This window comes from Myotis myotis, unplaced genomic scaffold (assembly GCF_014108235.1).
Source record: "Myotis myotis isolate mMyoMyo1 unplaced genomic scaffold, mMyoMyo1.p scaffold_m19_p_5, whole genome shotgun sequence".
NCBI classification, from domain to species: Eukaryota; Metazoa; Chordata; class Mammalia; order Chiroptera; family Vespertilionidae; genus Myotis; species Myotis myotis.
Window position 1 is genome coordinate 104,883,247 of NW_023416357.1, and position 23,168 is coordinate 104,906,414.

The following is a 23,168-nucleotide window of genomic DNA, read 5'->3' on the forward strand; positions in this document are numbered from 1 at the left end:
TGGGGCCTGGCAGGCCCTGACTGTGATGGAGAGCTATGGAGTGCTTCTGAGCCGGGGACTCACAATGTCAGTCGAGGGTTTGAAGATGATCCCTCTGGATTGGTCAGAACCAGGGGCTGACTCAGCCAGACTCCCTAGGTCAAGGCTGAAAAGTTGGCGTGTTTTAGGGGGTGATTTTGAGCCTGAGGCACTAGGGAAGAGGTAGGGGCTGAGGCCCAGGAAGGAGTGTTCCTGAACTTGAAAGGGTCCACCTCCCCAGGACCAGCCTTCGGTCTTGATGTGACCTGATTCAGCTAAACAAAGGCGGGGAGGGGGGACAAAGCCTGGGTGATTTGTCAGCTCACTGCACCTGAGGTAACCATTAACCCCTCCCCTGAGAGAACCCCGGGGCTGGTCCCTTGAGGGGCAGATCCTGGACAGAATGGAGGACTACACAGAGGCAAGCTTGGCGCCAGAGCTGGAGGAGCAGAGGGTCTTAATCGACAACCCTGCTGACATCGTGGTCATTGCTGCTTACTTCCTGCTGGTCATTGGTGTCGGCTTGTGGGTGAGAAGTTGGGGGGGGTGCTGCTGGGGCCAGGTTTCTGGGGCCTGGCACAGGGAAACTGCAGGTGGCAGTAGGGGCAGGATGCCTAGATCCTTGAGGGAGAAACCAGGTGCTTGGGAAAGGAGGGGGGAGACTTGTCCCCCCATATAAATCTTTTGATAGCCGTAAGAGGCCTAATCACCACTCTTCTTTGCCTCCCATCCTTGGTTGGCTGTCCTCGGGGACAGCATTCTAAGTGAGGCCTCTGTTCGCCATCTATGTCATGGCTGACAGAAGCCCATGGCCTGAACCAGGGCCCCGGAAAAGTCAGGCTTGGGTAGCTGGACAACAGCTTAGGGCTTGGGTGGCTCTGGGGGCCGGGAAGAGGTTGTGGGGGTGGGGTGTGAACCATTGGGGAGCAGAGCGCGGGTTAATCTTCAGCCTGAAACAAGGCTGAGGAATGTGTTGAGAAGGCTAATGAGGTCCAAAGACGCGCCCTGAGCCCAGGTCTCCCCCAACTCCTGTCCCCCAGTCCATGTGCAGAACCAACAGAGGCACCGTGGGCGGCTACTTCCTGGCTGGACGGAGCATGGTGTGGTGGCCGGTGAGAGAGCGGGCTGTGGGGGCAGAGGGGGCTAGAGAAGCATCCTGCTCACCGTGCCCCCGGCTGCCCAGGTCGGGGCCTCTCTCTTTGCCAGCAACATCGGCAGTGGCCACTTTGTGGGCCTGGCGGGGACTGGTGCTGCCAGCGGCTTGGCTGTGGCTGGATTTGAGTGGAATGTGAGCCCCCTTTTTGCCAGTAACCCCCACCCTCAGTGGGAACCCCTGGAAGGGTACGCCTAGGGAGGCTCGGGCAGGGCGGGTGTGAGACTGATTGTGGGTGAGGTTGGCTTCAGGTGAGGGTCACGGGTCCAGCTTGGAAGCAGAGGGAAGTAGGAAATGACCACTTTCAGGGCAGGGGTAGGTCCTGCTGCTGACCTGCCATGTGAGCCGGGACCAGCCCCTACCTCCATGGCCTATGTACTCCTCTCCAAAGTGGGGTGCACAGCCTCAGCGACAGTGAAGTGCTTGTTCCGATGCTCTCGGAAGTGTGGCCTATGAGGTCCCTGGGCCGAGTTAAAGTCCTTGCAGAAGTGGGAGACAAGGCTCTGTGACTGAGGCGCGCCTTGGAAAGCTGGGGCGGTCAGGGCTTTGCGCTCAGGGCTTCCTGGAGGAGGAGGCCTCTGAGCTGAGCCTCCCTGGTTTCCTGGGGTGGGAGGGGAGGGGAAGCAGCCCTTCCTGGCGGAGCTGGGGTCAGGCTGAGGGGTCTGTGCTTGGACTCCAGTGCTTGGGGGTCAGGGGCAGGGACCTCTTGGGAAGGACTGGCCAGGGGTGGTGGCCTGGGAGGCAAGGAGGGCTCTAGTGAAAAGCCCAAGAAGGAGAGAGGGGTCTCATACCCTCAGGGGTAGGAGGCGCTGCAGGCGGGGTCTAGGACTGGGAGTCGCCCAGCTGCCCTGTGCCCGCAGGCGCTGTTTGTGGTGCTGCTGCTCGGCTGGCTCTTCGTGCCGGTGTACCTGACGGCGGGCGTCATTACCATGCCGCAGTACCTGCGCAAGCGCTTCGGCGGCCATCGCATCCGCCTCTACCTGTCCGTGCTCTCGCTCTTTCTGTACATCTTCACCAAGATTTCGGTGCGCGCGCGAGGCGGGCGGGCGGGCCAGGGCCCTGGAAGGGCGGGGCCGCGGATGGAAGCGCTTTGGAAAGTCCTGGAGGGGGCGGGACCAAGGAGAAGTGGACGTGAGGTCCCGATGGGGGTTGGGAGTCATGCATTTCTGGGGCCACGGCCACCGTGGGTGAGACCTGGGGAGGTCAGGGTATGGAAAAATGAGTGCGCCTTTGAGGCGTGACCACCCAGCGCTGTGGTCTGGGCAGGAGATGGAACTGCGCCCCTGCCCCGGCCTCTGGGCCTGACCTGCCTGCTCGCTCCTCCCCCAGGTGGACATGTTCTCGGGGGCGGTATTCATTCAACAGGCTCTCGGCTGGAACATCTACGCCTCCGTCATCGCGCTCCTGGGCATCACCATGGTCTACACTGTGACAGGTGGCCGTGGGGGGCGTAGGGAAGGGAGGGGCTCGGTGTGTGATAGGAGCCACGCAGCCTGACTCTGCTCGCAGTTGCGCCTCCGCTTCACGAGTGCTTGAGCCAGGGAGTGGGCCATGGCTTTGAAACGTGTTCTCTGGGAAGGGGCACCTTTTCATATTCCAACAACCACGCCGTCTGCACTAGCAGCAGCCTGTCCGGGCTGCCCCCACTGACCAGGCCCCTTGCAGGAGGGCTGGCGGCGCTGATGTACACGGATACCGTGCAGACCTTCGTCATTCTCGGGGGCGCCTGCATCCTCATGGGCTACGGTACGCCCCGTGGGGAGGGGGCGGAGGCCGAGGGCAGGGCTCACGCTGGAAGCTGGCACACCACGAGTCCCAGGCGTGGGTTCTAGGGAGGGCCTTGGCGCGGGTGCCCGGTCCCCTGACAGTTTTGCCCACACAGCCTTCCATGAGGTGGGCGGGTATTCTGGGCTTTTCGACAAATACTTGGGGGCAATGACGTCGCTGACGGTGTCGGAGGATCCGGCCGTGGGCAACATCTCCAGCTCCTGCTACCAACCCCGGGCCGACTCCTACCATCTGCTCCGGGACCCTGTCACGGGGGACTTGCCGTGGCCTGCGCTGCTCCTGGGGCTGACCATCGTCTCCGGCTGGTACTGGTGCAGCGACCAGGTGCGAGGTCAGGGTTGGGTGGGGAGCAAGGCTGGGGCAGAGCCAGAACTGGTGTGAGCGGGGCTGACATGGGTGGAGCCTGAAACCATCCAGTGGGGCTGGGCTGAGGCCGTGGGAACCCTGCCGGGTGGAGCTAAACCCGAGGAAGCCGGGTCCAACCCGCAGGGGCTGTGCATGGAGCGGAATTGCTGCCACGCTGAGCCAGGCAGGGCCTGAGTTAGTGCCGCGAGTTGAGGCGAGGCCTAGGAGGCGGGGTGTCTGGCACTGGCCACAGGCGCTGAACGCCCCGGGTCACAGGTCATCGTGCAGCGCTGCCTGGCAGGGAAGAACCTGACCCACATCAAGGCGGGCTGCATCCTGTGCGGCTACTTGAAGCTGATGCCCATGTTCCTGATGGTCATGCCGGGCATGATCAGCCGCATTCTTTACCCGGGTAATGTGTGCCCCACCCAGGCCCCTTCCTGCAGAAGGAAGGGGCGTCCGCTTCCCCTAAGATGTGGGACCCTGGCCATCCAGTCCCACCTCCCTCCAGGGCTCCCACCTCCTCTCCGTTAGATTCCCAGCCCCCACTGCAGGGATCTGCGTTCCCGGACCAGGCCCTGTCCTAGGTGTGTCGTGCCCTCTCCCCCAGACGAAGTGGCGTGCGTGGTGCCCGAGGTGTGCAAGCGCGTGTGCGGCACCGAGGTGGGCTGCTCCAACATCGCCTACCCGCGGCTCGTCGTCAAGCTCATGCCCAACGGTGAGGGCGAGCACACAGGTGGCCCTGGCCCACAGTGTGGGCGGCTCTGGAGCCTGACGGGGGAGGGGTCACCAGCTGCCCAGCCCCCCCGCCCCCCCCCCCCCCCCCCCCCATTCCCGGGACTCACTGCTCCCATCGGCCCGCAGGTCTGCGAGGACTCATGCTGGCGGTCATGCTGGCCGCGCTGATGTCCTCACTGGCCTCCATCTTCAACAGCAGCAGCACCCTGTTCACCATGGACATCTACACGCGCCTGCGGCCTCGCGCGGGGGACCGCGAGCTGCTGCTAGTAGGACGGTGCGGCCCGAGTCACCCCGGGAAGGGGACGGAGCACTGGCGGGGCTGGGGAGAGGGGCCCGGGGAAGTCTGATGGCCGCCCGCCACAGGCTCTGGGTGGTGTTCATCGTGGCGGTGTCGGTGGCCTGGCTGCCCGTGGTGCAGGCGGCCCAGGGCGGGCAGCTCTTCGACTACATCCAGGCCGTCTCCAGCTACCTGGCGCCGCCCGTGTCCGCGGTCTTCGTGCTGGCGCTCTTCGTGCCCCGCGTCAACGAGAAGGTGAGCACGCGCGGAGCTGTCCGCTTGGCGCAGGGCCGACCTCGCCTCGGAGAAGGCTGACGCTCGTCTCCCCCGCAGGGTGCCTTCTGGGGACTGATTGGGGGCCTGCTGATGGGCCTGGCGCGCCTTATTCCCGAGTTTTCCTTTGGCTCCGGCAGCTGCGTTCGACCCTCCGCATGCCCGGCACTCCTCTGCGGGGTGCACTACCTCTACTTCGCCATCGTGCTCTTCGTCTGCTCGGGCCTCCTCACCATCGTCATCTCACTGTGCACAGCGCCCATCCCGCGCAAGCACGTAGGTGTCGCCTCCGGGGGCCACCAAGCATGTGCCACGTGGGCCGGCGTGGCCCTGTCCGCTGTTCGCCAGTAGCTCCCAGGACCACCCAGTGGAGAGGACCCGGTTTCCTATACTGAGGGCTGGTGAGGGCAGGCGGGGAGCCCAGTTTGAAGTCGCATTTGCAAAGCCATCACAATGTTTTCATTTAATGACATTTATTTGAGGTGGTTTGGGGGAGATGGCTTGAAGATTGTAGGGGAAGTGATTCAAGTTCCCAAAGTCCTTGGCCTGGCCTTTGTGACTCAAAACAGGCTGATGGTGGCTGAGGGACAGGACACTTTCCTGAAAGCCCACAACAGGGCTTGGTCTTGTGCTGCAGGGCAAGTGCCCAGGGCAGGGCTGGTTGGGGCCAGAGGATGGACAGGATTCCACGGGCGGAGAAGTAGGGGGGAGGCCACAGGAGGAAATCCGAGCAAATGCCCGCAGGAAGGGACAGCCAGGACTGAGCCTGGAGACTACGTACTACAATTTGGAGTGGACAGGAGCCTCTGGGTGAAGGAGGGCCAAGAGCTTTAAACACCCAGCTGAGGAGCTTTGTTTAGCCTGAGGGGCAAGGGCAGCCAAGAGGCCATGTTTGAGTGACCGAGCCTGGGCTGCGTACCGCAGGACAGAGGGAGGATAGGGCGTGCCAGTGTGGACAGGAGACACCAGAGCCTGAGGCGGGAAACAGAACTCCCATTTGGTCCCTGCTCCCACTCTCCCCAGCTCCACCGCCTGGTATTCAGTCTCCGGCACAGCAAGGAGGAGCGGGAGGACCTGGACGCTGAGGAGCTGGAAGGTCCAGCCTCAGCCCCTGTACAGAACGGGCGTCTGGAGCACACGGTGGAGATGGAGGGTGAGGCACCGCCCAGGAGGTGGGGCTGCAGAGCTGAGGGCGGCAAGTTCCCTCACACTAACTGTCAGGCTTCTATTTCTCCCAGAGCCCCCGCCCCCGGCACCAGGCCCGCTCCGCCAGTGCCTGCTCTGGTTCTGTGGAATGGGCAGGGGCGGGGCAGGCAGTCCCCCGCCCCCCACCCAGGAGGAGGTGGATGCGGCAGCCAGGCGGCTGGAGGACATCAGTGAGGACCCGCACTGGGCCCGTGTGGTCAACCTCAACGCCCTGCTCATGATGGCCGTGGCCACCTTCCTCTGGGGCTTTTATGCCTGAGGCTGACTGTGCGGGGCACCCTGAGCCACAGGCAGGGCAGGAGGAAGGCCGTGATTCCTCTTCTCTCTACCTTGTCCCTGTCTGGGGCCCAAGCCATCTGGCAGGCAGTTACCTCCTGAGGCCCCGGCCAACCTGCCACAGCCGTTCCCCCGTGAAAAATAAAGCTGCCTTTCCCACATCCTGCTGCAGCCAATGCTCTTGCTTCAGGTCCGTCTGGCCTCCATCTGGGCTGCTCACAAGACCTTCTTTTCTGGAGACAGGAGCCATGTGGCCCTCCACTCATCCACCTCCAGCTGGTGCTTCTCAGTCTCCCAGCCCGCATCCTGCAGCCCTGGGGAGAGGTCATGGGGGTGTTGGTACTAGGGGGCCGCTGGGGAGGAGGCTGGGCTGACCCTGGAGAGAGTGGTAAGGAGTGGCACAGGTTGGGTACAGGCCTTATGCCCTGCTCTGGCTTCCCTGGCCTCTGCTGGGTGACTTCTGGCTAAAAATGAGGCTAACACCTCATCTGGTGCAGCGGGAACTCACTGAGCTAGCCATGGAGAAGGGGTGGGTGGAACAGCGGCTAATAAAAGATCGGCACCAGTCATCTGTGAGCCCCCTTTCACCCTGGTTCTTCAATGCCAACTGGGACTACATACAGAGACAGCACTGACAGCCTCAGGGACCATCCTAATCTCCATCCTGCAGAAACTGAGGCCCACACTTCCGCTCACAGAGAACCAGATCTACCTCGTCCCAGGTGGCGGGGCGGGGCAGGCAGGGCCCTGAGGAGAAGGCTCAGAGGCTGAGAGCCTGCAGGATGTTACCTCTCAAGAACTCTGGGAAAAGCTCGTCCAGCACCTGGTGTGTCTCCTTGACGATGACCCAGCTCTCTGTGTTAGGGCCTGGATGGAGACGCAGAAGAGTTCTTGGGTCCCCAGGCTGAACAGCCTCTCTCCCCCCCTGGAGTCATCAGCAGCCTAGAGGCTCTTACCTGCCCGCACCTGGCTCCTCAGCTTGCCCAGCTCTCTTGGGAGGGGCCCGTCTTCCCGCAGGGCGCCGAGCACCAGCCCGTGTGTGGCGGCCCTTAGGACGGTCTCAGGGCCTGCCTCCTGGCTCAGCACGACCTGTACCTGATCTGGAGACCCAGGGACAGACTGGTACCAGGGAAGGCCACCTCCCCAAACACTCTTGATCCCATGACCTCGCTTCATCCCTGTCTGCCCAAGGCCTTGGCTGGCGTGGAAGGCCGTCTCCCCTTTCCTCCCCAACGTCACCTCCTGCTGCCCCCAATGCTCTGGCCCAAACACAACGTCACTGCGGCTCACGGAGGTGGGTTTATTTTGCATGTTTTTAATGGCTCATGAGAATAAGCACCTTTTAACATACGACCAGCGGAACAGTAAACTTTAGGACTTTTTTCCTCAAGAAGGGACTTGGGATGAGAGAAAAGTGGTCCCTGAGACACCTAAAGGGAGCCGCCTTATCTGAGTAAGTGTGCTGCAGTGTTCACAGTGCTCTTACGTATCATCTTATCGGACCCTCCAAACACACTGCAGGAAAAAGGCAGGCGCCGCTGGCTCCGTTTTACAGAGCGCAAAGGGAACGCCCTGGGGCATGGGCTATAACTGAACACTGGAGTCTTAGCCAAGAGCTGGCTCAGGGCACCAGGTGGGCTCCAAACTGTGCAGGGCTGCGGGCCTGGAGCTGGAGGAATGGCAGCCGGCCCCAGGCGGAGAGTCTACGGCGGGGACACTTACTTTGAGACTGGTCCCAGCGAAGGAGGTAAGGTTCTTGGTGTCCCTCAGCCAGTTGCTGCAGCTCAGCGACACTGAAGGAAAGGGAGTGCAGTGGGGAGGAGAAAGCAAAGGCAGGGTAACCACCCAGTCAAATGAACAGCCACCTGTGAGCCATAACTGCCTATTCATGTCCTTCACCCACTTCCCATCATCCCTTAGCCATTCCTCACACACCCCACAGCCACCCTCCTTTCTGCATCTAGCCATCCATTTGCCCCATCCACCCATTACTCCTTTATCCAACAAATATAACCTTTTTTTTTTGGTTAATCCTTACCCAAGAGTTTTTTTTTCATTGATTTTTTAGGGAGAGTGGAAGGGAGGGGAAGAGACAGAGAGAAAAACATCGATGTGAGAGAGCTATATTGATTGGCTGCTGGCACATGCCCAACTGGGGCCAGGGATCGAGCCTGCAATGGAGGTATAAGCCCTTGACTGGAATCGAACCAGTGACCCTCAGTCCAAGGGCCGATGCTCTGACCACTTGACCACTGAACAACCTGCTAGGGCACAAATATACCCTTTGTATCTCCTCTCGGTTACACACCCACTGCACTCAAGCACCCATGCTGACCACAAGTCTGTTCAGTGGAAATAAGGACCCCAAGCAGAGGGGGGTCTGGTCAAGGAAGGCCAGTGTGTAACTGGAATGAGACGCATGTGTGGGGAGTGGGGGGCCAGTAGTGATGAGTGGGACACTGGGCTACTTACCTGGAAACCAAGCGATGTAGGGGGACCCCCAAGGACAGAGACAGAGACGGCCAGAAACCTGTGGGAAGTTGGAGTCAGGAGTCCCAGGCAGGAGGACAGACTGAGAGACATAAAACTTCAGACCAAGGGGTGGGTCACCTGTCCACAGCGGCTCCATCTGATTGGCTGAGGTGGGGTCAAGCACCTCTCCCCGCTGAAGGAAGTGCTTCAGGACCAGCGAGAGCCGGACTTCGTTCAAGGTCTCTATGACAAGGGCTCGGACGGCGCGGTAGTTGGCGTAGACGTGGAGGGCAGTGAGGAGGAAGAAACAGCCAAGGCTGAAGCTGGAACGAGAGCATGAGGCGGTCGGCAGGGACAGAGGCCCAGCCAGGCACCTCCGTCCCTCGCTTGCCCTCGCTTACCTAGGGCAATCTGACACCAGGGGAAGCATCAGGAGGCTGACCAGGAGCCCTGCCAGGTTTACCAGTGTCTCCTGGAAAATGGCAGATGGGTGGGAGTTGGAGGGCTCGGCTCCCCTGCAGGCCAGACTGAGTGAGTGTCCCTGAGTGCCTTTCACAACATCCCTCCCAGCCCCAGAACCACCCAGGGCTCCACACACAGAGGGTGCCTGGTAAATTTTCAACATCATTAGTGAGTGCACCGTCATTTAAAAGATACCAGCTGCACCCTGGCCAGTGTGCTCAGTGGTTAGAGTGTCGGGTCACTGGTTTGATTCTTGGTCAATCACGTACCTGGGTTCCAGGTTCAATCCCCAGCCCTGGTCGGTGTATGGGAGGCAATCCATGGATGTGTCTCTCTCATCAATGCCCCCCTCCCTCCCTCTCTTCCACTCTCTCTAAAATTCAATGAAAAAAATATCCTCAGGTGCGGATTAACAAACAATCAAAAAAAGATGCCAGGTGCTGCTCTGGCAGATGCCCTTGAAACATTTTCTTTGTTTTGCAGGAGTCAGCTGAGTAGTTCTATGCTTAGGCAAGTAAATGTCCACAGTGTGGGGGAAGTGCTTTCTTGGTGGTTACAAAAGGGCAAATTTGCCCAGCTGGTGCGGCTCAGTGGTTGAGTATCAACCTCACGGTCAGCGCACATGTGCGGGTTGTGGGCTCGATCCCCAGTAGGGGGCGTGCAAGAGGCAGCTGATCAATGATTCTCTCTCATCACTGATGTTTCTCTCTCCTGCTCCTTTCCTCTCTAAAATCAATAAAAATGTATTTTTTAAAAAAGTTCTATTTAGAAACTGAACAAAACAATTTAAGAAAAGGCCAGAAAGTAGAACTGGAGAGGAGAGAGGCTTCTAGATTGCTTCAGTGTCAAAGAAAACCTGCCACACTTCTGACATCCCTGGCCCGCACTTTTCTCTCTCATCGACTCTCCTCCTCCCCCCTCAGCCCCTCCCACCCCAAGCGTATTTCCCAAGGCTCCCGGCTTCCTCCGTTCACAGAGGCAGTAACACAGCACAGGGCGACCTGGGACGTGTTCAGGGGTAGTAACAACATGGACCTTCTAGGGTCGGTGTGAGTTACATGATGCAATATACTTAAGCACTTAGCATGAGGACCAAGGGGGACGGTAGTGTTCAGCCTGTGGGGGTGGCGACACCCCCACTTCAGGCTCCCCTGGTCAGCTGAGGGGCTGGGCCAGAGGCCTCTAAACTGCTGAGTGGGTGCCTGTGGCCAGTCAGTGACCCCAGCCACCTCGCATGCTGAGCACTTTTTGAGTGGCCACGAGCTTTAACCTGTGGGCCTCACATGATCAGAAGGTCCTCCTCCCAGAGTGGGGGCATGGCCTAAAGAGGGCCAGGGCCAGGGCTCATTCTTGCCACAGGGGCGATGGGCAGAGGCTGGGGTGGCCAGCTTGGACTTACTGCCCCCAGAGCCCGGGCCCTCACACCGGACCACCCGTCCTGAAAGTCAGAGCAGGGAGCACCCACATTTCTTCCGGCCGGCCTCCCACCCCTCCCCCGAGCACTCAGGTGCTTCTCTCCACATTCCCGAACTGTGACCTGGCCTGCGACCCCCCCCCCCCCCCCTCCCCCACGCCGTCCCTCCAGCCCTGCTGCTCACCTGGCTGCCGTCCTTGGCTGACACGTCGGCCATGTTGTTTCTCCGGGCCTGGTGCATGGTCAGTGCAGCCCGAGTGGCCCCGCCAGCCACGCTCACGATGCACTGGCGGGGACAGGGAGGGGTGAAGGTCAGAGTGGCCCTAGCTGTGAACACAGACACTTCTGTGGGTGAGCCAAGTAAATGGCTCAAACCAGCTTGAGAAAACCAGGCTCTGGTGACCCTAGAGCAGTGGTTCTCAACCTCCTGGCCCTTTAAATACGGTTCCTCATGTTGTGACCCAACCATAAAATTATTTTCGTTGCTACTTCATAACTGCAATGTTGCTACTGTGATGAATCGTCATGTAAATATCTGATCTGCAGGATGGTCTTAGGCGACCCCTGTGAAAGGGTAATTCGACCGTCAAAGGGGTCGCGACCCACAGGTTGAGAACCGCTGCCCTAGAGCCAAACCCTGAATGCTGCCGTGAATTGGTTCTCTCTCTGCACCTCCACCAGGCCCACCTCCCGTCTTGTTCCAGGAGAAAACTCACGTTCTCCTGCCATACCACCCTGCGGGCCCCACCCCAGGGGAACTTAGTTTCTCTCTCCAAGGCAGAGGCCCCAAACCGTCCTTAGCCCAGAGCTTCTGCCCTCCAGCTTCTGCTCTGGCTGCACCCTGCCCTGGCTGAGCACCCAGGCCATCTGCTTTCCAACTTCATGCTGCATCCTGCCTGCCTGGAACCAACTCCACTCTCGCCCTGCCCCAGTGCAGGCCCAGCCAACTTCCAGGCCAGTCCAGAGGCCACACAGGTGGCCCTGACCTCCAAAGGGGACCTGGAGCTCTCCCTCTGAGATCTAAAGCTAATCAGCTGATGAGGGTCACTGATCACCTTCATTCTGCCCCTACTGATCAAACCCCTGTTAGCTGTCAGGCGAGACGGAATGGTGTGGTACAATCCAGGCTCAGCCCCTGCCTCAGGAAGCTTATGCATCAGGAGACGGCAAACAAACACGCTGTGATGTGGGCAGGGGAAATCAATTGGTCAAAGGTAAGAGGAACGCAGAGCAAAACGAGCTGGAGTGACTGGCGGGGACCCAATCACGCGGAACCTCGCAACCCTGTACAAGTCTTTATCCTAAAGGCAATGGGCGGGCAGTGAGCTGATTTGGTTTCCACTCTTAGAAGGATGACTGGGCTGCTCTGAGGACGAAGAGGGTGAGAACAGAAATGGAGAGACCACCTAGGAAGCAACTGTGCTTTTCAGCAGCGAGGAGCCCCCGGGTGGCATGGAGATGGAGTGAATGGATGGAGAGGTTCAGGGGGGAAAAGAACAGAAGTGAATGGAGATTTAGCTGAGGGTGACGGGGAGGGGAGGAGATGGCATGGATTGACAGCCAGGCTTCTACTTAGTGTCCCTGAGAGGGGTGGAGGGAGAGAGAGGAGGGTGGGGGAGTTCAGGGCCCTGTTCTAGTCCCTTACACAGAGACCTAGGCCCCACAGGCGGAGCTCAGGGCGGAACCTGAAGCATGTTCCACAGCATCCAGAGATGCTCTCTGGGGTCTCCCCGGGGCTGAGGGGATGCTCGAGGCACTGAGTGCATGGGCCAGGGAGGCGGAGTCCCCACCGTGAGTGCGTGTCTGCACCTGGCAGCAGTGCGGAAGCAGAAGCGGCACGGCTCCAGAGCGACTGAATGAGGGAGGGGCTTTGAGATGGGTCTCAGGCTTCTTAGGAATCTTTGTTCTGGGCCTGGAGCTTCGTCCTGAGTGAAGACTGGCCAAGCTCTTTCGGAATCTTGCTGGGCTTCCGCTTCCTCATCTGGATGGAGCGGCCTAAAGGACCTGTGAGGGGAGCGGCCAGGCCGGGACCAAGAGCTCGCATTCGCCCCACTGGCCCTCGCCTCACCACCAGTCTGCGCTGTCTGCCCTACCGCTGGACCGTGACCCCCACTTCCTTCTGCTCAGACCTGCCACCCTGCACCTTCCACTCATTCTTCAGGCCCAGTCCCTGGGGACCTCCTCCATCCCTCACTGGGCCCCATTCACTGCTGAGCCCTCTTGCCCCTCCACTTCTCATCTGGACCATCTGGAGCAGGGGTCCTCAAACTTTTTAAACAGGGGGCCAGTTCACTGTCCCTCAGACCATTGGAGGGCCGGACTATAGTTTTAAAAAAAACTATGAACAAATTCCTATGCACACTGCACATATCTTATTTTGAAGTAAAAAAACAAAACGGGAACAAATACAATATTTGTATTTGCATGTGGCCCGCGGGCCATAGTTTGAGGACCCCTGATCTGGAGCTATAATTCTATAAACTTATTTAATTTTGTGGCTTTTGTCCAAAGACAGGAGGACCCACATTCTGTGCCAAACATGCAGCTGGTATTCAATAAATATGTTCCTGAGAGAATGAAAGGCAGCCAGGGAGCTGGTCCGAAGATGCCGGCACAGGAGCGCCCTTCCTCTCCCAGCTCAGAGCTCCCTCACCGGTACCGCGGCTGCAGGTACCACTGCAGACTGGGAGCCACCAGAGGCTGTGGCTGAAGAAGGATCAGAGTACGGCTGGGTCTGGGTAGGAGCATCTGAACCTTTTCACTTTTCTAGAAGTGCCCGGAACAAAGGGCCCAGGCTGGGCTCACTGTGGGCCCCAAGTGAGCCCACACGGCACCACTAAGGCACGTGTCTTGGGTAGAGGGATGCCCCAGGTGAGTACCTTGGCCAGATTGCTGATGCAGATGGTCATGGTGAAACAGATTGGTAATATGGGAGCCATAATCTCGAGGAACATGGCTATATCGTTGAGGATGTCAGCAAAAAGCCTGGGGAAAGGGTCAGAGGTTAGAGGTCAGAGGTGAGAGACCTTCACAATAGAACACTCCCCTTCCCTTAGTCCCAGCTCCTCACCTCCACTGCTTGGCATTACAGTCCAGTTTGCTCCTGTTGGGGAGGAGAGGTTGGTTTGCAATTTGGATTCCAGACGAAAACACGTCCTGTGGGCAGTGCTGGCCCTCCTCAGGCCACGGTACGGTCTGAAGGGCTCGGGAAAACCCACACCCGGCAGACATCTGTCCCAACACCCTGTCACTGCTGCCTGGAACGCCACCATTAGCTGGGAGGGTCCTGGGGGTCACTTAGTGCTCCCCCTTACTAATCCTGCACCCCACCCTCTGGGCCCCTGCTGAGAGAGGCTCGCCCTGGGCCCCTCTGCCGTCTCCTCCCCCTTCCTCCTGCTTTGAGGAGACCCACCAAGAAGTCCCCATATTTTGGACTGGTAAACACTATATTTAGTGTAGCCCTGCATTTGACAGCTCATCAGCCCAGAGAAGGGAGATGACTCCCCTGGGATCACATGGAGAGTGGGGGACAGGCCAGGAGAGAGCCAGGTTCTGACATCCAGGCCAGGGTATTTCAGCTACACAGCACCACAGTGCTCACCTCTGCTGCCGGGCAGTGATCCCTGGCCCATGCACACACCCCTGGGACCACTCCCCAGTGCAGGAGATGTTGCAGCCCCAGCACAGCTGAGAATCTGCAGCATTAGCTCTGACCCTTAACTTGAAATCTCCCAGAGGGAGAGGGAGCCTCCTGGGTGGGGGATGGACACACATGGGGAACCCCTGACGAACACATGGGCCTGGCCTAGGGCTCTGCCCAGAAGCAGCCTGCGGCTGCCACAGAGAGTACAGCTCTAGGTTCAAGTCCCACCTCACTGTTATGAGCTGTGTGACATGGGTAACTTCCCTCTCTAGGTTTGCTTCACACCTGTGAAATGTACACATTCAACCCTCCTCTAAAAAGTTATGAGGATTAGAGATGACATACAGGAGCTTGTGAGGCACGTTAGTTAATAGCAGCCCATGTTCACTGGCACATATTATGTGCCACGCAATGTGCTAAGCACTGAGCATAAACTATCTCACTGCACCCCACAATCACAATTAACAGAAGACACTCAATCACTGAGGTTGCCCAGTACTGACCTAAGGAGGAAGCAGGCGGCACAAAACCTTTAATCCCTTCTAGATAAATGGTGACATGGATCCCATGTCAGACGGGGATCCTGATGACTGGAAACTGGTAGGAGAGAGGTGGAGCTGAAAATACAGCCAGGGCCCAGACAGATATGACCACTGTGGGGAGAGTGGCCAGAAGTTTCTGACCTGGAAGACAAACTCACCCCTTCCACCAGGCAAAGATGATGCGGCCCAGCATGCCAGTTGAATCTGGGGGAGAGAGGCACTGGTGAGGAATGAGAAAAGCTTGGAGCCCGTGGGGCCTGGCAGACCCTGGCGCCGTGCGTCACTGTCCTTGGACGTGTAGCCTGGCACGGTAAGTTCTAGACAGACATAGCTGCAGGACGGGCAGAAGCGCCTGGACTTAGCAGTTCTGTCACACCCAGAGAACGCTGTACCATGTGCACCACGGGCCAGGAAGAGTCTCTGCGGCAGTGTTCATAACAACAAAAGCTGAGAAAACACAAATGCTCGTTGGCGGAATGCACAGGTGAGTTCTGGTACATTCACTCAGTGGCACATCAGACAGCTTTTCGTGAAAAGCGGATGGACTGCAGCTACTCACATCAGCACGGCTGACTCCTGGTAAAACCTGACATGAAAGTCAGCCATGAAGACTGTATACAGCACAGTATCTATACTAATAAAAGGGTAATATGCTAATTAGGCCACGTCGACCGGCCATCTTCCGGACGTCCGACTTCCTTCCGGACAAAGCCATGGTGGGAGGGGGCTGAGGCAGAGGCAGTTAGGGGCAATCAGGCCAGCAGGGGAGGGCAGTTGAGGAACAAGATCAGGCCAGCAGGGGAGGGCAGTTGGGGGAGAAATCAGGCCAGCAAGGGAGGGCAGTTAGGGATGATCAGGCAGGCAAAAGCAGTTAGGGGCAATCAGGTCAGCAGGGGAGAGCAGTTAGGGGTGAGATCAGGCCGGCAGGGCAGGGCAATTAGGGGCGATCAGGCAGGCAGGCAGAGGGGTTAGGGACAATCAGGCAGGCAGGCAGGTGAGCGGTTAGGAGCCAGCGGTCCCAGATTGTGAGAGGGCAGTTGGACACCCTCCGCACCCCCCAAGGAGTCCCCGATTGGAGAGGGTGCAGGCTGGGCTGAGGGACTCCCCCCCCACCCCAACATGGATTTCATGCACCGGGCCACTAGTACTTTTCATAAAGCTCTAAAACAAAGAAAACTAAACAATGTGGCGCTTAGGGTTATGTCTATATGGCAAAACCACTACAAAGAGCAGGAGGCTGTGTGGAAAGTTCAGGGGTGGCTGCTGATACTCTGGCTCTCAGGCTGGGCAGCAGGTTCACAGGTGGTCAGTAGAATGCAAATACATAAAAAGGATGTGAGCTGCAGGTTGGTGACAGAGAACTGGGGGTGTGGGGCAGAGGGAGAGGCCTCCTCAGGCTAGAAAGAGTCAGAGAAGTCTCTGGAATCAGCCAACTTTCATTTGCGCAACAGATGCTTACTGGCTACCTACTCTGTGCCAGGCACAGAGACAGGGGGATACCACAGTGACCCGGGAAATGACGGCTCCAGGCTCCAAATGCAGTGTAAGAGCAAAAGAACAGCAGTCAGTATGAAAAACAGATTTAGCCCAAGCGTGTGGGCTTTCAATCCCTGTCTTTGTAAATAACATTTCACTGGAACACAGCTGTGCCCATTCATTTACAGTGTAAAACAAACAAACAAACGGAAAACAAAATGGACCTGGAGCTGCCATCCCAGAGGAACTGCCCGGCATGTCTTAAGCCTCAAACCTTTAGAAAGTTAAAGCAAAGGAAAATAATCTTTAGACTGGAACTAAAGCAACCTTGTGCCTAAGGAACTGTTTGCAAAGAAAACAAGAAAGCAGATACTATGACTGCGACTGAAAATTAAACACTGCTAAGAATCGGCACCACTACATTGCTATCTGCACTCACAGAAACGCCTTCCTTCTACGGATGTAATTGTTTCCTTCCCCTTCTCACATCCATGGCATTTGCCTCCTAATTGGATTTGGGCTTCTGCCTGGATCAATGCTTCCCACAGCTATTCTTTTTTTTTAACGTTAAAAAAATTAATCTAACAAATAATTTCTTCCACAATAGCAACTATGGTACAAACCCAATAACATTAGTCAACCCGGTGTCATGTTCTACTAATTAATACAATGCAAAGAGCCCAGCTGGCATGGCTCAGTGGTTGAGCCCTGACCTATGAGCCAGGAGGTCATGGTTCGTTTCCGGGTCAGGGCACATGCCCGGGTTTCGGGCTTGATCCCTCCTGTGGGGCATGCAGGAGGCAGCCGATCAATGATTCTCTCATCACTGATGCTTCCATCTCTCTCCCTTCCTCTCTGAAATCAATAAAAATACATTTAGAAATATATACATAGTACAAAGACATTTATAAACTGCAGAGCCACACAAATTTGTAAGCAACTAACAAATTCTGAAACGCTAAGAATAAAGCTATATTCCAACTGGCTTCATTTAAACTTGATGTTTTTTATATTCACGCTTCCCACTAGTTTTTCACTAAACTCCATTAAATCCTGGATTTCAATATGGCTAAAGATAAAACAACAGTATTGAGGTGAGTATCAACTAAATAGCTGAGTTTTATCACAGTCTAAGCTACCGAAAGCTATTCTCTAAATGACGATTTATTCACCTAAGGCAAACACGGAAAAGCTAGAATCAAATCCCCGTCAGATACATGGGAACATTTGACGTCTAAAAGGTTTACTGTCACTAGGCCAGTGATGGCGGACCTATGACACGTGTGTCAGAGGTGACATGCGAACTCATTTTTTTGGTTGATTTTTCTTTGTTAAATGGCATTTAAATATATAAAATAAATATAAAAAATATAAGTCTTTGTTTTACTATGGTTGCAAATATCAAAAAATTTCTATATGTGACACGGCACCAGAGTTAAGTTAGGGTTTTTCAAAATGCTGACAAGCGGAGCTCAAAAGGTTCGCCACCACTGGTCTAGGCAGGGGTTCTCAACCTTCTGGCCCTTTAAATACAGTTCCTCATGGTGTGACCCAACCATAAAATTATTTTCGTTGCTACTTCATAACTGTAATGTTGCTACTGTGATGAATCGTCATGTAAATATCTGATATGCAGGATGGTCTTAGGCGACCCCTGTGAAAGGGTCGTTCGACCGCCAAAGGGGTCGCGACCCACAGGTTGAGAACCGCTGCACTAGAGGAAGAAAGACCCTGGACACACTGGGCAGTGTGTTCCACTTGCAGAAGATAGGAAGTGTGAGCTGGCACAAACCAAGCTGACAAGGTGTTAGCCCTAGTCCGAGACAGCAAAATGTTCTTACACCTGAATACTAACAACCTGGAAGTAAGGCCCCAGCTTAAACTGTATCGTCTCTTGCACTATATGAACTTAGGTTAACAGCTCTGCAGACTTCATAAAAAGGATGAGGCATTTTAATCCATTTTCTGCCGACTAACTTCCTGTCAGCCAGAGATTACAGCATGGTCCACCTCGAGTCTGTCACAACCGTGATCATTCCCAGACATGCATTCAACACAACGTATACGGTTGTGCTAAGTGTTTGGTGGACCCGATGTTGAATTATCTCCTAATTTCTCCATAAACCCCTTGATTTCCACTAACAAATCTGGACCGATCACTTCTTCTATTCCTATATGGAGGCCGAAGTATGTTATGGCTATTGCTATGTGAATATTTTTCTACATTATGGTCATATTTCTGCTAAATTATTCTTAGAGTATTTTTTAAAATATATATTTTATTGATTTCAGAGAGGAAGGAAGAGGGAGAAAGATATAGAAACATCCATGATGAGAGAAAATCATGGATCGGCTGCCTCCTGCAAGTCCCCCCTGGGGATCGAGCCCACCACCCGGGCATGTGCCCTTGACCGGAATCGAACCTGGGATCTTTCAGTTCGCAGGCCGACGCTCTATCCACTGAGCCAAACCGGCCGGGGCTTAGAGTCTTTTTAGAATGCTGAAAAGATATTAAATTCACTGAATAAAAAATTTCAATTTTGTTCCTCAAATATAATAAAATTCTGATATATGTTAGGCAAATTAAATTAGACAAGTGATCCCCGGTCATTTAATATTAATGTTGTAAAGAAATTCACCTAAATTTTCTGGTGAGGTCAGTTTCAATTATCCTAAAAATGGTAAATGATCTATTATTTGTGTGTGAATCTAAAGTATACGCCTTTTGAAATCTGTCAGTCAAAAATAAAAATGTAAGCAGATGACTGTTAAATACATTGCTAACAGGTATGCTGGACAATAAATTCTAAGTTTTATTTAACTTATATCTGCTTAGTTTTTTACTGAGTTAGGGATAAAGGCCCAGTTAATCAACTCAATAGATTGGTCAAGGCAACACACTTGAACTATAACAGGACTCAAAAAGCAGCTGGGCCCTGGCCAGTGTGGCTCAGTTGGTTGAGCATCACACTGTGCACCAAAAGGTTGCAGGTTCAATTCCCAATCAGGGCACATAGTCAGGTTGCGGGTTCAATCCGATCGATGTTTCTCTCTCTCTCTTTTTCTCTCTAAAATCATAAAAACATATTAAAAAAAAGAAAGAAAACAGTTGGTCTCTTGCTCTGGCCAGTGTGGCTCAGTTAGTTGAGCATCATCCCGTGCATCAGGTCATCATCAGTCTGATTTCCAGGCGGGGCACTTCCCCAAGTTGTGGGTTCAATCCTATTGGGGTGCATGCCGGAGGCAGTGGATTGATGCTCCTCTCTCCCTCCAACATCAATTAAAAGGATCTCTCCCCAGCATTTCAGCATTTTGAAACCTGTGTAAGTTGGACATGACCAAATTAGAGATGCCTGATAAACTCACAAAGTATTTGAGAACTTCAGCTGTATCCCCAAAAAGATCAATGCTAAGCTATAAAAAAGGAAAATTCATATAAAAATCATAACAGATATCTTTGAAAAAAAATCAAATTCTAACTCATTTTGCTACTATTTCAAATATGACTAAGGAAAAAAGGTACAAGCAGTAATGCTTGCATTTAAAAAAAATTAACTGAGTGGAAGGGGGGGGGCGGTAATAACCATACAGTTATTATTGCACTCCACCAATGTGCAGAATTCCAAAATGTGCCAGCACTGAAAGCCTGTCTTGCATTGAGGTTTTCCAAGAGGTACACTGAGTCTACCATCTGGTCTGCCCTGGTGTGGCTCAGCTGGTTGGGCACCATTCCGTGCACTGAAAGGTTGCCAGTTTGAGTCCCCATCAGGGCATATGCCCAGGTTGTGGGCTCGATCCCTGGTAGTGCAGGAGGCAACCAGTCGACATTTCTCTCTACGAAAGCATCTGGTCTGTAGTAACAGCTTACTGTCTTCAGTACAGGTCTTCATAATGTCAGTCACATTGCTCTTGCAAAATCCCTTAATGTAAAAGAGTTTTCAGTGCTGACAGGTGGGCTATGATCGATGATAAGGGATTGAATCCATATGCACACTGGGCTTCATTTTTTTTTTTAATTTAACTTAATTTAACACTGTCTAAGTCTATGTAACGGCTTGTCTCATAGAGGAGAGCACCGGAATAGGTTAGACTTTGTTGCTGTAGCAAGCTCAAATTGTGTCAGACAGTGTCGATCATCTGCCACAGAGTGTTGCTTGCACATTTTTTAAAAATATATTTTTTTATGCAGAGAGGAAGGGAGAGGGAGAGAGAGATAGAAACATCAATGATGAGAGAATCATTGATTGGCTGCCTCCTGCACACCCCCCACTGGGGATCAAGCCTGCAACCTGGGCATGTGTCCTTGACTGGATCTGAACCCGGGAGCCTTCAGTCCGAAGGCCGACGCTCTATTCACTGAGCCACACCAGCTAGGGCCGGGCTTCATTTCACTGTCAAGAATTTGAGTGCGCTGCTGCATGGATGGAAGGTGACCAGACTCCAGCTTGGACCACACAGGCCATCACTGAAAGTTATCTCAAATGCACAGTTGACATACTCTGTTTCTCAAACATGTTGCTCAAGAAGAAAAACCATCATACATGCACAGACCTTATTTTCTGAGTCCCACTGCCAGATACTAGGAGCTTGCTTGCCAAAGAAAGCAAAAGGATCCTCGCCAACAACTATTCAGCCTATTGATACTAGTTTGAAGAGGACAGGAAAGATGCTATGTGTCTATATATTGGTTGAGGGAGGTAATTCTCTACCTCAGTGTGGATGTCTGGGAGTACCGCTGGCTAGTAACCAGCAGATACTCCCCAACACCTGCCTATGACCTCAGGAGGTACAAATCTGGAACTTGAGCAGCGGCCCGGTGGCCGCCTGCACCTTTAATCTCTCGCTAGGCATGCCGCCCAGGTTGGCTGAGGCATCGCTCTGGACCAACGCCAAGCCACCACCTGGAGCCGTAGCAAAAGTCTCATCTTATTGGATCCAGCACTTCCACCACACTCAGACGAAGACTGCAGCCAGCCCAAGGCTGAGCGGGAGCCACCAGCTGCTCCCCACCTCGCAGGCTCGACCGCCAAGGTCAGGGAGGGAGGCAGGAATCCCGAATAAATGCTTGTTTAACTTTGGAAGGCCCTTTACTTTTAGGTTAGCAACAGCTTGTCCATGGATGTTTTTGTGACACAATGGCGGAATCCGGTTGTTGTGGCTGAAACTATACAGCATACAGAGTGTACAATATCTACCATCTGGTCCTGCACAGAAGGTGTGCCTATCGGTTTACACTACACCTTCCACTGAAAGTGGCACTCATTACGTTCAAGGACCATCTGAGAACCCGCAACCGGAAAGGCCTCATACAGCGGGCGGCGGAGGGGACAGATACAGCAGGCAGAGGATTCCCCACTTGTTTGAGCTGAAGGACATGGATCCTTAGTTGGGAGAGGCAAGAAGGGAGCTGGCTGTGGAAAGGAGGGTTGGGAGCTTCTCACAACACATAAGGTGGTGGTATACTATATCAGCCTTCCCCATTCCCCACTGGAACCACATGCCCTCCTCCTGCAGCCTCGCTCTGTAGGCACGGAGGCCTTCTCACTGGGCGGCATGACTAGCGAGAGATTAAAGGTGCAGTCGGCCATGGGGCCGCTGCTCAAGTCCCAGATTTGTATTTCCTGAGGTCATAGGCAGGTGTTTGAGGAGTATACTAGTATGCTGGTTCTTAGCCAGCGGTACCCCCAGACTGAGGCCTTTTACCTACTCCTGCACTTGAGGGAGACTGCTAAGCACCCTGGTAATATGCTAATTAGACCTTCCAGACAAAGCCATAGTGGTGGGGCAGAGGCAGAGGTAGTTAGGAGTGAGCAGGCCAGCAGGTAGAGTGGTTAGGGGTGATCAGGCAGGCAGGCAAGCAGTTAGGAGCCAGCGGTCCTGGATTGCAAGAGGGATCAGGCCTAAACCGGCAGTCAGACATCCCCCGAGGGTTCCCAGATCCCAGAGGGTGCAGGCCAGGCTGAGGAACACCGACCCTGTGCAATGCACAGATTTTGTGCACTGGACCACTAGTCACTGAATAAAGCCGATGAAGATCTATAACATTTACTCAGCTGAATTTTGTTCTTTCTTTAGCAGGACGCAAGACCCTGTTCTAGGCACCGGGGAGACGTGGCTCCCGGACCTACTCAGGCATGGCTCTAGGAATACACCCAGCACAGCCCGGGGCTGGAGGCCAGAACGTGGGAGACGGGGAGAGGGAGCTGGGCTTCTCGGTGGAGGAAAAAGAGGCCACAGGCGGCGGGGCTGAGAGCAGCGGCGGGTCAGGCTCCAGGGGCCAGCTTACCTTTCAGCAGCCAAGTGGCCGTGGCGGCCGACACGGAGGCGCTGGCATTTCCCACCCCTATGCCCAGCAGGACGGCGTGGGTCGCCAGGGAGCCCGAGAGGCTGGAAGCAAAGGCCTGGAGAATGGAGGAGAGGGCGAGGCGTGGGCTCGGGGGCGGGAGGGCGAGCAGCTCTCCTTGGGGCGCACCTGGGACCTGTCACAGCTCCGCCGAGCCTGCCCAGCCCGCCGCTGCCCGGCGCTGACCTGCACGGAGTCCCACAGCTGGTAGGGCAGGTAGTCCGGGCTGACGCTGTCGGGGAAGCCCTGCGGCAGGAACACGCTCAGCAGGCGCGGGAGAGGGGGTGCGGCGGACCCCGGAGCTCCCCCCGCGCCCCCCCACCAGCGCCGCCCCCAGGCCTCCCACCGCAGGCTCCCGTCGGCGGCGGCGCTGCAGCCCCGGGCCGCCTGGGAGCCGAACCGCTCGGAGCACAGCGCAGCCCCAACACCCGCCCGGCCCGCCATCCCGGTCACGCCCCTCCGCCCCGCGGGACGGGCACGTGGGCGGAGCCTGCGCCCGGTCGGCTACGGCGGCGGCGGAGGGACAATCTTCCTCCGCGAGGGGCCGCGGGGCTCCGCGGGCGCCTGGGTGGAGCCCGCCACGTGGCGATTCCTGCCGGCCTCGCGGCCCCGCCTCCCGCCGCCCCTCCCGGTCTGGTGCCGCCCTGTTCTCTGCAGCTGGGCCGCGGGAGCGACGGGACCCCGGCCCGAGGAGTCCTGGAGGGACCCGCATCCCTGAGACCCGCTACTTCCAGTTACG

General features: G+C 55.7%; 2 protein-coding genes, 1 non-coding gene and 1 pseudogene across 5 annotated transcripts; 1 reads left to right on the forward strand and 3 right to left on the reverse strand.

The window, feature by feature from the left end:
* Positions 1 to 291: 291 nt before the first annotated feature.
* Positions 292 to 6,238, forward strand: SLC5A2 (solute carrier family 5 member 2). The gene is made up of 14 exons (XM_036308875.1): positions 292 to 547; positions 1,059 to 1,130; positions 1,202 to 1,306; positions 2,032 to 2,196; positions 2,501 to 2,606; positions 2,837 to 2,917; positions 3,054 to 3,283; positions 3,581 to 3,716; positions 3,915 to 4,022; positions 4,169 to 4,319; positions 4,409 to 4,577; positions 4,656 to 4,871; positions 5,619 to 5,748; positions 5,834 to 6,238. The coding sequence occupies exons 1-14, from the start codon at positions 422 to 424 to the stop codon at positions 6,058 to 6,060; spliced, it is 2,022 nt and encodes a 673-aa protein (XP_036164768.1). The 5' UTR covers positions 292 to 421; the 3' UTR covers positions 6,061 to 6,238.
* Positions 5,052 to 22,888, reverse strand: RUSF1 (RUS family member 1). Of its 3 annotated transcripts, XM_036308879.1 has the most exons (14): positions 22,616 to 22,873; positions 22,373 to 22,487; positions 14,769 to 14,814; positions 13,496 to 13,528; positions 13,305 to 13,410; positions 10,610 to 10,711; positions 8,951 to 9,021; positions 8,688 to 8,872; positions 8,550 to 8,607; positions 7,800 to 7,870; positions 7,034 to 7,177; positions 6,867 to 6,944; positions 6,263 to 6,391; positions 5,052 to 5,781 (listed from the first exon to the last, which is right to left on the reverse strand). In XM_036308879.1, the coding sequence occupies exons 1-13, from the start codon at positions 22,871 to 22,873 to the stop codon at positions 6,294 to 6,296; spliced, it is 1,365 nt and encodes a 454-aa protein (XP_036164772.1). In that variant the 3' UTR covers positions 5,052 to 5,781; positions 6,263 to 6,293. The 3 variants fall into 3 exon arrangements, with proteins under 3 accessions (XP_036164772.1, XP_036164771.1, XP_036164773.1); XM_036308878.1 differs by having other exon boundaries at positions 5,052 to 6,391; positions 22,616 to 22,888; XM_036308880.1 differs by lacking the exons at positions 6,867 to 6,944; positions 7,034 to 7,177 and having other exon boundaries at positions 5,052 to 6,391; positions 22,616 to 22,888.
* On the reverse strand, positions 16,077 to 21,615 carry LOC118655915 (annotated as a pseudogene).
* LOC118657190 lies at positions 20,119 to 20,242 on the reverse strand. The gene has a single exon (XR_004967915.1). It is a non-coding gene; the product is annotated as a small nucleolar RNA SNORA28 (small nucleolar RNA).
* Positions 22,889 to 23,168: the final 280 nt, after the last annotated feature.

Coding starts and splice junctions, on each gene's coding strand:
- RUSF1 (XM_036308878.1), bottom strand. CDS start 22,873: ATGGCGGGCCGGGCGGGTGTTGGGGCTGCGCTGTGCTCCGAGCGGTTC. Junction 8,873..8,950: donor CTGGTGTCAGATTGCCCTAG/GTAAGCGAGGGC, acceptor CTCTCGTTCCAG/CTTCAGCCTTGGCTGTTTCT. Junction 8,608..8,687: donor GATGGAGCCGCTGTGGACAG/GTGACCCACCCC, acceptor AACTTCCCACAG/GTTTCTGGCCGTCTCTGTCT.
- SLC5A2 (XM_036308875.1), top strand. CDS start 422: ATGGAGGACTACACAGAGGCAAGCTTGGCGCCAGAGCTGGAGGAGCAG. Junction 2,197..2,500: donor ACATCTTCACCAAGATTTCG/GTGCGCGCGCGA, acceptor CTCCTCCCCCAG/GTGGACATGTTCTCGGGGGC. Junction 4,872..5,618: donor CGCCCATCCCGCGCAAGCAC/GTAGGTGTCGCC, acceptor CACTCTCCCCAG/CTCCACCGCCTGGTATTCAG.